This window comes from Chelmon rostratus, chromosome 23 (genome assembly GCF_017976325.1).
Source record: "Chelmon rostratus isolate fCheRos1 chromosome 23, fCheRos1.pri, whole genome shotgun sequence".
NCBI classification, from domain to species: Eukaryota; Metazoa; Chordata; class Actinopteri; order Chaetodontiformes; family Chaetodontidae; genus Chelmon; species Chelmon rostratus.
In genome coordinates this window covers 15,555,460-15,568,732 of record NC_055680.1, presented here as the reverse complement: position 1 = coordinate 15,568,732, position 13,273 = coordinate 15,555,460, and the positions used below count along the sequence as shown (strand labels likewise).

At 44.9% G+C, this 13,273-nt stretch overlaps 1 protein-coding gene across 2 annotated transcripts in view; it reads left to right on the top strand.

Annotated features, from left to right (window-relative positions):
- shroom4 (shroom family member 4) overlaps nucleotides 1-12,340 on the top strand; it is a 63,155-nt gene extending 50,815 nt beyond the window's left edge. For both annotated transcript variants that reach the window (XM_041965455.1, XM_041965456.1), the window contains 8 exons: nucleotides 3,738-3,799; nucleotides 4,908-5,765; nucleotides 5,898-6,545; nucleotides 7,571-7,697; nucleotides 7,849-7,950; nucleotides 8,550-8,720; nucleotides 8,824-8,966; nucleotides 9,311-12,340. In XM_041965455.1, the coding sequence (XP_041821389.1) occupies nucleotides 3,738-3,799; nucleotides 4,908-5,765; nucleotides 5,898-6,545; nucleotides 7,571-7,697; nucleotides 7,849-7,950; nucleotides 8,550-8,720; nucleotides 8,824-8,966; nucleotides 9,311-9,467 (2,268 nt within the window). In that variant the 3' untranslated portion in view covers nucleotides 9,468-12,340. The remainder of the gene's footprint in view (nucleotides 1-3,737; nucleotides 3,800-4,907; nucleotides 5,766-5,897; nucleotides 6,546-7,570; nucleotides 7,698-7,848; nucleotides 7,951-8,549; nucleotides 8,721-8,823; nucleotides 8,967-9,310) is intronic.
- Nucleotides 12,341-13,273: the final 933 nt, after the last annotated feature.

Below are 13,273 nucleotides of genomic sequence, written 5' to 3'. Positions count from 1 at the left end.
GAGAACACACAGCAAAGAAGACACGCTGCAGTTATATGGGTCATGAAGGAGTCATGGGTTGCCAGGTTAGCTGGGATTTGGCTTATAAACTTGACTTTGTCAGGTTTATAGACAAAAAGAGACAGAGAGTGAAATGTGGGCTGAAAGAGTGGGTGTTGGTGACAAGGAGTGGGTTGAAGTATCGGTCAGTTCACAGAGAGGTGGACTAAGTGTGAAGAACATACTATAGATTTCCTTCTTCATCACTTAGAGACCCCTGCGTGTATGTGTGGTTAGATTGCTAAATCGACTAATTCAATAAAAAAATGCGCCCACCCTGGTGAAAGCTGGTGCAGCGTGTAGCGTGTCAGTATGCTTCAACCAGAGTGCTTCTCATTTGGTTGAACAGCATCTGAAATTCCCTCCCCAACACCTTTCTTGTTTTGTGGGACTTTTTTGGGGGGTTTTTGGGACTTTGTGGTTCATGTCTGCACCTTGACCCCCAGGCCACCAGGGTGCCCCAGCGTTAACATCTTTTGTTTAACTTTTACTAACACTCATTTTGTATTAAGTTGCTTATTTTATTCAACAGTTAAATAGTGAGAAGTGATAACTGGTCCTGGGGGACGGCCTGCGACCAGAACATTATTATCAACATTCCCGATAAAGACATTTCTATATATCCTAGCAACGTTCAAGATTTTTGAAGGCATCAATCCTGTTGAGATATAAAAACATTGGTGGTTTTAATTGCATCCATTAACAGGCATATTTACAAGCCTGCTGGCCTCAAAACCGATTTCTAGCAGCAGGCTTTCTAAACTAAATAACAGCCTGTGTCCCTGCAGCACTGAAACCACGTAATGGCTTTCAGAGAGAAAGATAAACTTTGCAGCTCACTGAAATCAGACTGTGGTTTTGGACTGAGCTGAAATGACCACTGGAGACTGAAAACTATCTTGGTTCTGTAAAACCAGGACCAGAAAGGGATCAAATGGCCAACCTTGGATGTCTGAGCTAAGTGGCCACTCGGTCCAAGTGCTCCGTGGTTGAACGGTTGGTTTGAAGTTGAACCTTGCGTCCTGCATGTGGTTAAAGTCTGAAATTCTCATTGAAAATTCAGCGAATCATTGAAATAACTCATGGAACTGAGGAAGATTGGGCAACAGCGGCGGACACTTGTGTCAGCGATAATAGCAATGTCAGGTTACAGCTTTACCACAGACTGATTCGGGTCTCTTGGCAGGGGGTGCAGCCCCTCATCTGAACTTTGAAAGTCCCGTGAACTTGAACATATTAGCAACCTTATCATTTGACACTGAGCAAAGCTAAACTGACATTTATTTTGGACTAAATGTGTCTTCAGTTCAGCAGATATTTGGTCCAGGCTCACACTGTTTGGCTGTTTTCATGTGGTTCTGCCATGCTGAGGCCTCAGGGGAGCTTTGATCCCCCGCTTCCTCCACGCCGGCATCCTTTTCAAATGAAAGGTCGTTGGTCCGATGCCACGGCGATAACCCCATGCGTTGAATTCTTGTTTCATATCTGCCACTGACAACGTCCAATATCTTTAATGGTAACAGATGTGCTGGATGGACTACAAGGCTGTGATGAGATATTGTACAGACACACACACACACACACACACACACGAAAATGCACTCATGCACTGGGAAACAGACGCATCAAGGTGTATATGTCAACACAGACACATGCATGTAAGCACACTTACTCACAGAGTTCCCATTTTAAATGAAGGTTCATTCATGAAGCTGTGTGCTTTTATGTTTCTGTGTGTGTGTGTGTGTGTGTGTGTGTGCGTGTGCGTGTGCGTGTGCGTGTGTGCGTGTGCGTGTGCGTGTGCGTGTGCGTGTGAGAGCGCGTGCCTGTGTTTTGGACAGAGGAAGGAAACCGAATATGAAAGTATAGAAGTGTAACTGGCTGCTGCTGTGATTATTATTCGTGGTCTGTCGCTCTGTGGGCTCTCATTTGAAAAAGCCCAGCTGTGTGAAATTGTTCAGTTGAATTGTTTAACGGCAAAATCAAACTATTATATGATTTTTTTACATCCCACCTCATTATATGAACATTAAATCTGCACTGTGATGCAATTTGCACTTTTCTCAGCACATTCATTTCCTAAAGGTCAGTGCAGAAAACATTGCATGTATAATCCATAATATACTCAAAATGAAACACATTCATAATTGTCATTCATATGTTGACTTCATGGTCTGTTGTTGATTTTTTCTGAGTTCTGCTGGTGACATGGTTATTTTCAGATTTTGGTTGCTGAGCACTTGAAACAAACTATCCTCTGTATGCTTTATTTAAGCATTATGTTATCCCCACCTTAAGGAAAAATATAATATGTTGTATAATTGCATTAATATGAATATAAAAAGAGTTAAAGCTAAAAACATGTCTTAGATCAGCACAGTTTCAAGGACAGCTGTTCTATGGAGGGTCAACTGGGAACGAGTATGATCGCTTAATTAGTTTAATTAATAATAGTCAATTTTAATTCCAGCTATTGGCAAAGGCAAAAATAAGACTTGCTGCCCCTTTAAAGCCCACGATGCAGAGCGGCCATCCAGGTACCTGTGGTAAAGAGTTTATTATCACAGAGTTATCAGTTGTTAGCATTTGACGGATTTTATGCTCTGTTGACAGCAAGTGACGGCCAAATATGTTAAATTCACATCCCACCACTCCAACAAAAACACCCTCTGAATGTTCAGATTTACATTGTAGACCGTCTGGACCCCCACCGGAGTGTTTGTGCAGCTTACAGCCGCCTCCGTGTGAAGCTACTGGCTGCTGGATCTCTGACCAGTACTGAGAGTGCAATGAGCTCGTGCAGCATTCCACCGGTGGGGTAATAAACCCATGTCAGATGCATCGTACAGACGTATCCTATAGTCTTTTTCAGTCCTTTGCTTAAATTCTTGCAGTTTATCTACGAATCTATCACAGTTAACGGTTTTAGCAAAAGCAAATCAAGCCAGTATTTTCTATAACAATAAGAATTACAGCTGCAGACGAAGACCTGGTCAGAAATGGAAAGGAGGTTGAGTCAGGTTACAAACTGCTTCACAAAAAGGCAAAACCTGCAAATGCATAACTCAGAATTAAATAATAAATCATTTCTAATTGAGTTAGAGAGAAAACCAATAATTCAGTTGACCTAATGATTGACAGAAAATTAATTGATAGTCGATAAATCAGGGTTTTTAAGCAAAAACGCAAAAAAAATCCACTGGTTCCAGCCTGACAAATATGAATATCTGATTGATTTCTTGTTCTTTTATGATCGTGAACTGAACATATTTGGCCTTTTGACCGATAGACAGCAGAAGCCATTTGAAGACGTCGCCTTGGGCTCTGGGAATCTGTGGTCAGCAATTTCTCCCTATTTATTGACATTTTCTAGATAACATGATCAATAGAGAGCAAAATTGAAAATCGTCGTTAGTTGCAGCTCAAGAAGGAAACAGAATATGAAACATTTCAGGGCAGAATGTGTTTTAAAAAGCTAAAATAAAGGGATAGCTTGCCAGTCCGGCCTTTGTCGTAAAACCGGTCAGAATTCAGCAAATAAGACCTCCGCCCCGTCAATCTTATCACCATTGAAGTATATGGCAGGGTGGAGCAACACACCCACTTCCCTTCAGCAGGGACCTGTGCTCAGCAACACCAGACTGAAACCCTCCTTCATTCCTCTGGCGTTATTAACCGGCTTTAAATGTCTTCCACAGCCGTATCCCGCCCGGCAACAGGAAACGCCCAGGCTGAACAGGAACTACAGCCTGACCGAGAGGTGAGCCACTTCCTCTAGCAACAACGCAGCACAAACACAGACGGATACACTCATATAAACGAGTAATCTGTCTTTTTCTGGCCGGGTCATCTTCCCGATTTGTGATTCTGCGTTTCCGACGTCGCACCGCGGACACACACTGCCTCCACTGTAAGGGAGTCTCTGGAGACTTTAGGTGGGGTCGGGCCATTGTGCACTGACGGGCGGAAATCCTCCTCAGTCATGCCTGGCTGTGATTTGACTGTAATGAGCTCTAAGTGTGCAGGGCAATCATCCATGCTTAAAATGTGACCATAATGATATGTGGTTGGATGGTGATTCCTGTATGTTGGGACATAGGGGGGGCATTTAGGACACGCATGGCTTGTAAAAAGGCCTCTGCTCATATTTGACCTGAGACAGAAACAGTTGAGTGAGTCTGGAATGCGCAAAGCAAACACTTACTGTAATTCAACCACTTTTTCTGCTTGACTTTTTTTTTTTTTTTTTTTCTCAACGTTATTTCTCTCCCAAATGTCTGCCGCACGTCCCTGAAAAGTGACGGGATCCTTCATGAATGCAGTTTTTTTTTGTCTCTTTTCGCTGGTTTTTGGCTCTTTGGTCAAATCTGACCAAACCACACCAACACAGTCCTAATAAAACAACTTATTGTCTTTCTTTTTGATATTTAAATGAAAATATTGATACCATTGTCACGTCTGCATTAATGCAGAGCTGGAGTCGGGATGCCATTAGCTTAGCTTAGCATAAAGATAAGAAGCAGGGGGAAAACAGCTAGCTTGGTTTTATTCTAAGTGAAAAATACACTTACACACTGATTAACCAACTTGATTTCCTTTCCTTGATCTCGTTCAAAAGTGAGTGATTAGAGATGTAAAAAAATGTTTGAGCTGTTCCAGGTGACAGTGCAGGTAAAGGTCTCTGTACAGGCATGATGGCACCAGACCTGGCAACCTCGCCTGGCTGTGGTTTGTCAAGAAATAGTACCGCCATATAACTATAATCTAAAAACTATCACCTACAACTACGCACTGTTGTTTCAGAGCTTCCCGTCTTTATGCTATGCTAGGCTAACCCTGCCTCTATTGCTTCATCCTCCCCATCACAGGGACTACCCAAGCTGGAGACGGGAGTCCAGACGTCCAGAGAGCAATAATCAGTATCATCAGCACCCCCACCAGGGCCAATGGGGCCCCAGACAGGTTGACAGCAGCAGTGATGACCACAACGGATACCCCTTCCCTCCCCCGCCGGCTCCTCTTTCGCTCCGAGGTCGAGCCATGTCAGAAAACGACCTCCGCTTCGACAGCAGCCACCGCTGGTCGCCGTCCATTTCTGTCGCGACCAGCCAGACCCTGAGCGAGGTGGAGGAACGAGGCGGCGGCGTCAGGGGAGGAGAAGCCGCCAACGCAGCCCGGCCAAACAGGAAGAAGACGCCGCCTCCCCCGAGACCTCCGCCCCCGAAGTGGGAGCAGTTCCACCGCAGACGAGCTTCGCACCACACCCTGTTCTCCTCCTCTTCCTCTCCTGCTCCTCACTCCATCCCTCCCTCCTCCGACACCACTCACTCCTCCTCGTACATCCCTCCGCTTGAAACGTCCAGACAGAGGTCCTACAGCCTTCCTCCAGAGAGGCAGGAAGTGTCGGAGGGCTGCCCGCGCTGCAGCTGCGCCCAGGCTCAAAACCTGGAACACGCATTTCCCCACGCCTCGTCCAATCAGAGCCAACCACAAAGGCAGGAGCACCCTTTCTCCCACGCTCCGTCCAATCAGAATCAGGCTCCATTTCAGGAACCGCCCTTCACTATTGCACCGCCCAGTCCCATGTTCTCCAGGAGGGCCTTCAGACCGGTGGCTCCGCCCCAGAGAGACAGGGACCCGAGGAGCTCGTATGACGGACAGCAGGAGAGGGTGGGGGTTTTATCATCTCTGCCTCCACCGCCACCAACAGAGAACAGTGTGAGCAGGTGAGCAAAGCAGTAAATCCCAAATTTTATGATGGTTATATTGTCAGTAATCAGTAATTTAAATTTTTTTAATTTACACTAATAATTTTTATTTTCATCATAATAAAGTTAATTTCTGTCTCTGAACGTCAGTCGCAGCCCCAACCAGGACAGAGTAACAGCAAAACCTCACAAACAGCAGACCAACATGAGACCAGGAGCCGAGTGGGAGAGGGCCCCATCTCCCAGAGTTCATAGCGACTCAGCACTTCCACCTGTCGTAGAAAATGGCGGCAGCAGCGGGGCTTTACCTCCTGAATCCTACTTCGCTGACTATGAGCAGCAGCAGCAGCTCCGTATGAGCAGAGGCTTTCAGAGCATCGATCCGCAGAAGGTCCCCGAAACAGCAACTGAATCAGAGGCGACCCTCAGTCCGAGCCCCGCACACAGCCTGGACGCAGACCTGGACGTCCCCATGGAAACGGACATCGATGACTTCCAGGAGGACGAGGGACTCCCAGCAGAGGACGAGCCGATCACCAGCGAGCTCCCGTGTTTCGCGCTGCCGGTTACGGTCCTGGAGACCGACATCGACACCTTGCCGGACAGCGAGAGCTCGCCGTCGAGCAGGACCAGGGTGGAGAGCAGCTCTCTGGAGGAGGAGCTGGAGGCCGGGGAGAGCGGCCGAGAGAGGCTGAGCCTGGAGGAGCTCTTCCCCCAGAGCAGCGAGGGAGAGTCGGGCACGGAGAGCTGGAGAGGGGCCTACCAAACCACCGAGCACAACACAGACAGCTTGGACAGGTACAGAGAGCGAGGCAGGGAGGGAGCTACAGGGCTGAAGTCTGAGTGTGTGTTTCTGTGTGTGTGTGTGCATTAATTACACAGACCATTTGATTTGTACAAGACTTAACTGTTCTTGTCACTAAGCCGGTTCCCTCTTTCCCACAACCTTTCCCAGAGCACCTTGCTGCAGCCAGGTTTCTTTTTTCTCCCCCTGTTACGTTACAAATGGTTTGCTTTTGCAGACACAGGTGCCAGATGGGTAATTGTTGCCACATACGACAGAAAGACAAGTCCTGGAGTGTTTAAACGACTGCGGGAAAATACATCGGAAATGCACTTAATCAAATTCTGAGCATTTAAAGCGACGCCTTGTTTATTCCTCTCACGTTGCTTTTAGTTCAATCTACAAAGGTCTGGGCTGAGGTATGGTTGAAATTAACATCAAAATATAAATCAATGCACAGTGTGTCCAAATGTGTGCAAAATCATAAAACTGCAGCTGCAAATATTGGAGTTGTGCAGGAGTTACAGTTTCATTTGAAGCATCGAAAGGGTTTAAATTGTCGGTTAAAGCATGAACACTGAACGGAGCTGAAGCGTCAGTTAGAGCTTGTCAGTTTTTAAATTAATTGCCGAGGACCAAAAAGTCAACTTTTTTTTATTTCAGCCTCCTAAATGTGAATATTTCCTGGTTCTTCACTCCTCAGTGACCGAACCGAACGTCTTATTAACAGCTGTCCTGCAGCAGGTTGCACTGACGATGCCTCTTTTCTTCCACTCGCTTTCAGGAAGCTCTTCAGATCCTTTCGCTCACCTGGTCTCACCCGCTTTGCTCACTTTTTTGTGTCTTCATTTGCTCGCTTACTCGAGACGTTTTCCACGTGCTCCTTGTTTTTCTTCTGTCTCACATTGTCCAGATAATTGATTGCATTGATTATTCACATACTTTTTCTAAACACTGCACTTGTACTAGACCGCGTGTCTGTTTTACTGCTTTGCTTCTGTGTTTTATTTAAATAAAACAAACTCTTTCTCCCCTTCAGGCGGTCCGGCGCGAGCTCCAGCTGTTCGTCCTATTACAGCACGTCGGCGGCCAAAGCCCAGCTCCTGTCGCAGATGAAGGACTTCACCGATAACAGGGAGCGGGACGACGACGAGCTGACCTACAAGGTGACGCATGCAGCCGCTCGGCTCGAACGTTTGCTGTGTGTTTAGCGTCTCCCGGCCAAAGTTAACACGGCGGCGACGTGACGCCGACGCGCACGTGCTGCCTGTTATTTTCATTTCGTGGCGTTTGAACAATCGTCCCTCTGTCGTGCAGAAACAGCTGATGGAGAGCCTCCGCAAGAAGCTGGGAGTGTTGAGAGAGGCTCAGAGGGGACTGCAGGAGGACATCAGAGCCAACGCACAGCTGGGAGAGGAGGTGGGGACAAGCTCTCATTCATTCATCTGTTCACACTGGAGCTCACGGGCTCGCTTCTCTGGCTGGCTCACCAGCTCGTTTTGATTCGCCATTTAATCTATGAAATGTCAGAAAATGGGAAAATTGACCATATCAAGTCCGTTGAGTTCAAGGTGATGTTTTTAAATTGCTTATTTTGTCCAATTAGCAGCTCAAAACCCCCAGAATATTCAGTTTCAATCAAGTTCAACCAAAACAGCAGCAAATCTTCACCTTTTAGAAACTGAAATGGGTGATCAATGACTTAAATGATTATTTGATTGTCAGAATTGTTGCTAATTGGTTAATTTACTCTTTTTATTGCCCTTAATGAACGCAAAATGGCCACATTATCACTCACTCACCTCCTTGCTCTCAGTGTTTGCATGAATATGCAGTATGACAATAAGAAAATAGAGAAAATTTTCATCATGTTTTCTCTTTGACATGTGTAAATTAGTAAAAACCAGCAGTAAAAACCTAAAGATGTTAAACTTACCATCGTAGAAAACCATAAAATATCTCTGGTTTCTCCCCTTGAATCCATTGACCTCCAGCGCTGTCTCTATGTGCGTCCTCAGGTGGAGAGCATGGTGGTGGGGGTCTGTAAGCCCAACGAGGTGGACAAATTCCGCATGTTCATCGGCGACCTGGACAAAGTGGTCAGCCTGCTGCTGTCGCTGTCCGGGAGGCTGCTGAGAGTGGAGACCACGCTGGACACGCTGGACCCCGAGTCGGAGCACCACGAGAGGGTGAGGGGTAGGGCGGTGGGGTTTGAGACGTATGTGCAGCACAGCACGAAGTTAGTCAGCAAATATACTGAATGCAATGCAATCCCCTCTGTCTCCGCTCTAGCTCCCCCTGCTGGAGAAGAAGCGGCAGCTCATGAGGCAGCTGTCGGAGGCTCAGGACCTGAAGGACCACGTTGACCGCAGAGAGCAGGCCGTCAGCCGGGTGCTGGCCCGCTGCCTGTCCCCCGAGCAGCACCGAGACTACAGGTACAACACAACGCTATCATACACTGTAGTGCACGTCTGTCGCTCAGAAAACCAGCAGTTTATACTCAGGTTTGGGCTCTAGTGTGTGAAATCTGTGTCTTTGGACACTTGAACAGGTCGAGCTTACATAGACATTTATGTAAACATGTTACCGCAAAAAAGCAAATGTTTTATTGGTCACAAAATGTAAAAAATGTTTTGCTGATTTAGGCAAACTGCTGCTTACTTTAAGTCTGAGTATTGGTCTAATTACAGCAAACATTGTGAGGAACTGAAATTCATGGTGTAGAACAGACTGGATAGCACTCAACACGGTTAAAACATGTTTGTCTTTGCTTTCGTAGCCACTTTGTGAAGATGAAGGCCGCCCTGCTGGTGGAGCAGAGGCAGCTGGAGGACAAGATCCGGCTGGGAGAGGAGCAGCTGAGGGGGCTGAGGGAGAGCCTGGGGCTGGGGCTGGGAATCGGGATGGGAATGTCGATGGGATACGGACATTACTGACAGACGCATCTGAAGACATGAAGAAGCGAGGCTTGTAGTCACGTTAAGTCCGTTTTGAGACATGAAGCTGAGTCCGGTTCAAGTTTAGAAGAGGTGAAAGCAGCGATTTTCTTAAAGGAATAGTTTGACATTTTGGAAAGTGTGATTATGGATACCACTCTCATGTCTGTACACTGGCTCTGTCCAAACGTACTAAAATCCACCTCACAACCAGTATATCTTGCTTTCACTTCCTGGAGTCTTCATGCGAAGCTAAGCTAACCAGCTCCTGGCCGTAGCTTCACAGTTAGCGTTCCAAAATGTCAAACTGTTCCTTTAAGGATCTGCAGACATGTAGATCCAGGAGCTCCAGGACCAAACAGCTATAACAGCTCGAGCACCCCGAATTTTTTTTAAAGTAAAGGCGTAAAACTTGACTCCAGCACCGATGAGACCATAAGAGGGGACACGAGTCCAACGTGTCCAAAAAGGAAAAGAAAGTCGAGAATGGACACACAGGAAGCATTAACAGATCAGATAAATCTTCAAATACGCCAGAAGCGTGTCGACAGGACTGTGATTGGACAGCTGGGAGCTCGTCGATGGGCAGAAATGAGGATGAGGGGATTTGGATGTTGCTGACGTGGAAAAGAAGAGGACGTTTTTCCCCAGTTTCACCTGAGACTGGAGCATTTTTCAAGTCTAATGATAAAGAAAAGAACATAAAATAACCACATTTTAGGCCTGATGAAAATGATGCCGTCTGCTTCGCACATGTGCCTGAAACACGTACTGTAAGACTGAACTAACGACACTACACTTCCTCACACTACGTTGCCAAAGACGTTTTCTCTCGATGAATGTGTCACTGAGACGCTGCTTTTTGTGTGTGTTTTCTGTCGTATTTAAATCTCCCGGTTCAGAGAATCGAAGGAGACTTTTTCCCGGTGCTTCATGCGGAGAAGCTGTGTTTCCGTTACTTAGCGACACTAAAGTCAATGTTGCGAGACGCCGTTTGTGGCGTTATTAACTGCCGTTGTGAAGTTAACTAAATGTGGAATTCCTCTTTTTGTATTCACCTTTGTTGCAGGCTGACACCTGCATTCAGCAGTACTTAAACTGTATTATCTACCATAATACCATCATATCACTTTGTATTCCCATTACTGTAATGTTGTGGCGTAACATGTTTCACTGCGTGGAGTTTGAGACTCCGCCGACTCGTTATACTGTCACATATTAACTGTACAGACGACACTTGTGTTTATAATGTATACGATGTGTATATAGTGATCTTGATTTGTGAAATGACTGGAATTGGTTGTAAAAATTGGTTGTAAAAGATGAACGAGAAGACCGGGAAGAGTCAACGTTTACTGTATATTTTTGACAGGAAGTGAATCTTAGGGGGAGTTTGGTTTGTCTCTGAACCAGTTCTGGTTGTTCAAGTTCAAGTCTTTGCCCCAAACTGTTTCCTGTTCTTCCCAGACCACATTCAGTTTGTTCAGTTAATATTTACTGGAGACTGTAGTTTTCCTTCACTTTCTCCTTGAGAGATGAGACTGATACCACTCTCATGTCAGTACGGTCAGTATAAGGCTACAAGCAAGCAGTCTGTTAGCTTAGCTTAGCATAAAAACTTATAGAAAGAGCTGGCCTGGCTCTGTCTAAAGGTAGCACCTCTAAAGCTCACTAATTAACACGCTATATGTTCTTGGTTTAATGCAAACAAATGTCTCAAAACAATGCAGAGGCAAGATAGCTTATCTAGCTAGACAGGCTAGCTGCTTTAGCCATGTTGCAAACAGCTTTTACACTCACTTTTAGTCAATATTGTGAAATGCTATTTGCAGCATTAATAAATACTGATATTAACAGAATGTTAAGTTTAAAAGTGACCCAGTGTGTCTTAGCTAGTCAGGCTAGCTGTTTTAGCTAACCTGCCTCTGTAATTTTTACACTTTGTTTTTTGTAGGGATTAAACAAACGAGATATAACATGTTACTTAGTGAACTTTAGAGGGGATGGACTTTAGTTTTGGAGCTAGGCTAACTGTTTCCCTCCATTTTCGGTCTTCGTGCTAAGCTAAGCTAAGCTAACAGACTGCTGGCTTTAGCTTCATATTTAACACACCTTTTCAAATGTCAACAAGAGAGCAAATAAGTGCATTTTTAACTGTTTCTGTCTCATTTTTTTAAACTGAAGTGAAATATTATAGTTTAAAGTTACAAAAACTTTAAAGTTTTTCTCCCAATTTGTGAAACATGAACTTTCCTGAGAGCCAGGATTTAAAGAGGAGGGCAGATTTCTGTTTTTAGGTTAATTATCCACCATCACAGCCTGACATTAAACTACACAGTTAATCATCACATTTTTAAAACCGAACAACACAGAAAGGCCCTGCAGCTCAACAGGACGTGGCATTTTAAAGAGGAACTGTGCATATTTTGGCTGCTGAAGTGAAGTGAAAACAGACACCTTTGTCTTTTTCACTGGTTAACTGTTGATCGAGTAAACTTGTTCTGGTAAAAAGCAGCAAACCTGCAGCTTAATGTTTATTAAAAGTTAAGAGTTTTACACTTGGTTTTGCTCATATTTGTACTTTGTTCCCAGATGTTTCCTGCTGTTTTAACACCAAACAACTTAAAATGCCCACATATACATATGACATGTACTCTTGTGCTATAACAGCCGTTTTCTACACCGACTGGAAAGTTATTGACTTGACAAGAGAGGAAAAGAAGTCGCTTGTTGGACCAGTGAGAGAGTATATTTCTTCTGCTCGTGTTTTCCTACGTGATCCTGATTTATTGCGAAGCCTTTTTTGTAAAATGCATTACAAATTCTGTAACTGCAAAAACGCTCCTGTGAGGAAGTACCATAAATAATAATAATATTTTAAACTAGCTTTACGTCTCCTGTCGTGATTTACATCCTCCTGCGTGAGCAGTCTCTTTATGCCACTTCAGTGTCTGGTGCCGAAATTTATTCCCTTTCTGGGAGAAACTCCTGTTCGAATGTGGTGGGACGGTGGAGTAAACATGGCCGAGGGCAAACGGAGGTTGACGGATGATGAGTGGAGCTCCGAGGCTGGAGTTACTCAGCAGCTCTGCAGGAGCTGGAGCAGTGATGTGGTGAAGAGACTCATTTAAGGGAAGCTGGTGCTGGTGTCATTAATGTCCCGTAGAGTGGGGGTATGCTCGGCTCATTAAAACTTATTGATGATCCTGCGGTGCGGGGACCAATCAGCAGGAGGCCAGAGAGCCATTTAAAGCCTCAAATCAGGGAAAAGAAATAAATAAAACAGCAGTGCCGGATGGATACTGTTTGAATTAAGTGCTACAGCAATGAAAATGTTTTTAAAAGCTTGTAATCAGAAGTTTTACATGTGGCTCTAATAGAAAGACTGCAGAGTCCAAACAATTTTTACAGGAAGAAGTGGAAACCACAGAATTAAGTGCAAAGCTGCAGTAAAACCAAACAGGATTATTCTCTGCACTCACATATGGAAGACCATACATGCCAAAAAAAAAAAAGCAAAAGTGGCCTGTCAAAGTAATTGTACTTACCTCTTTTGTCCCGTTTGTTCTTATTAAATGTCCCAAATTCAAGTCAAGGTTCTCAGGATAGAAGGTGTCACGTGTTCCACAAGCCATCTGAGACAAATCTGTTATTTGGAGCAATTTAAATAAAATGCGTGTGAAGGTTTGTGTTCATGTTTAAAAATGAAGTGACAGCAAGTTAAAATCGTGACTTCCGTGTCAAAATTCCAATGATTATGATAGAGGCACATTTTTATTTCATATATTCTATGATGGAATTGTGAG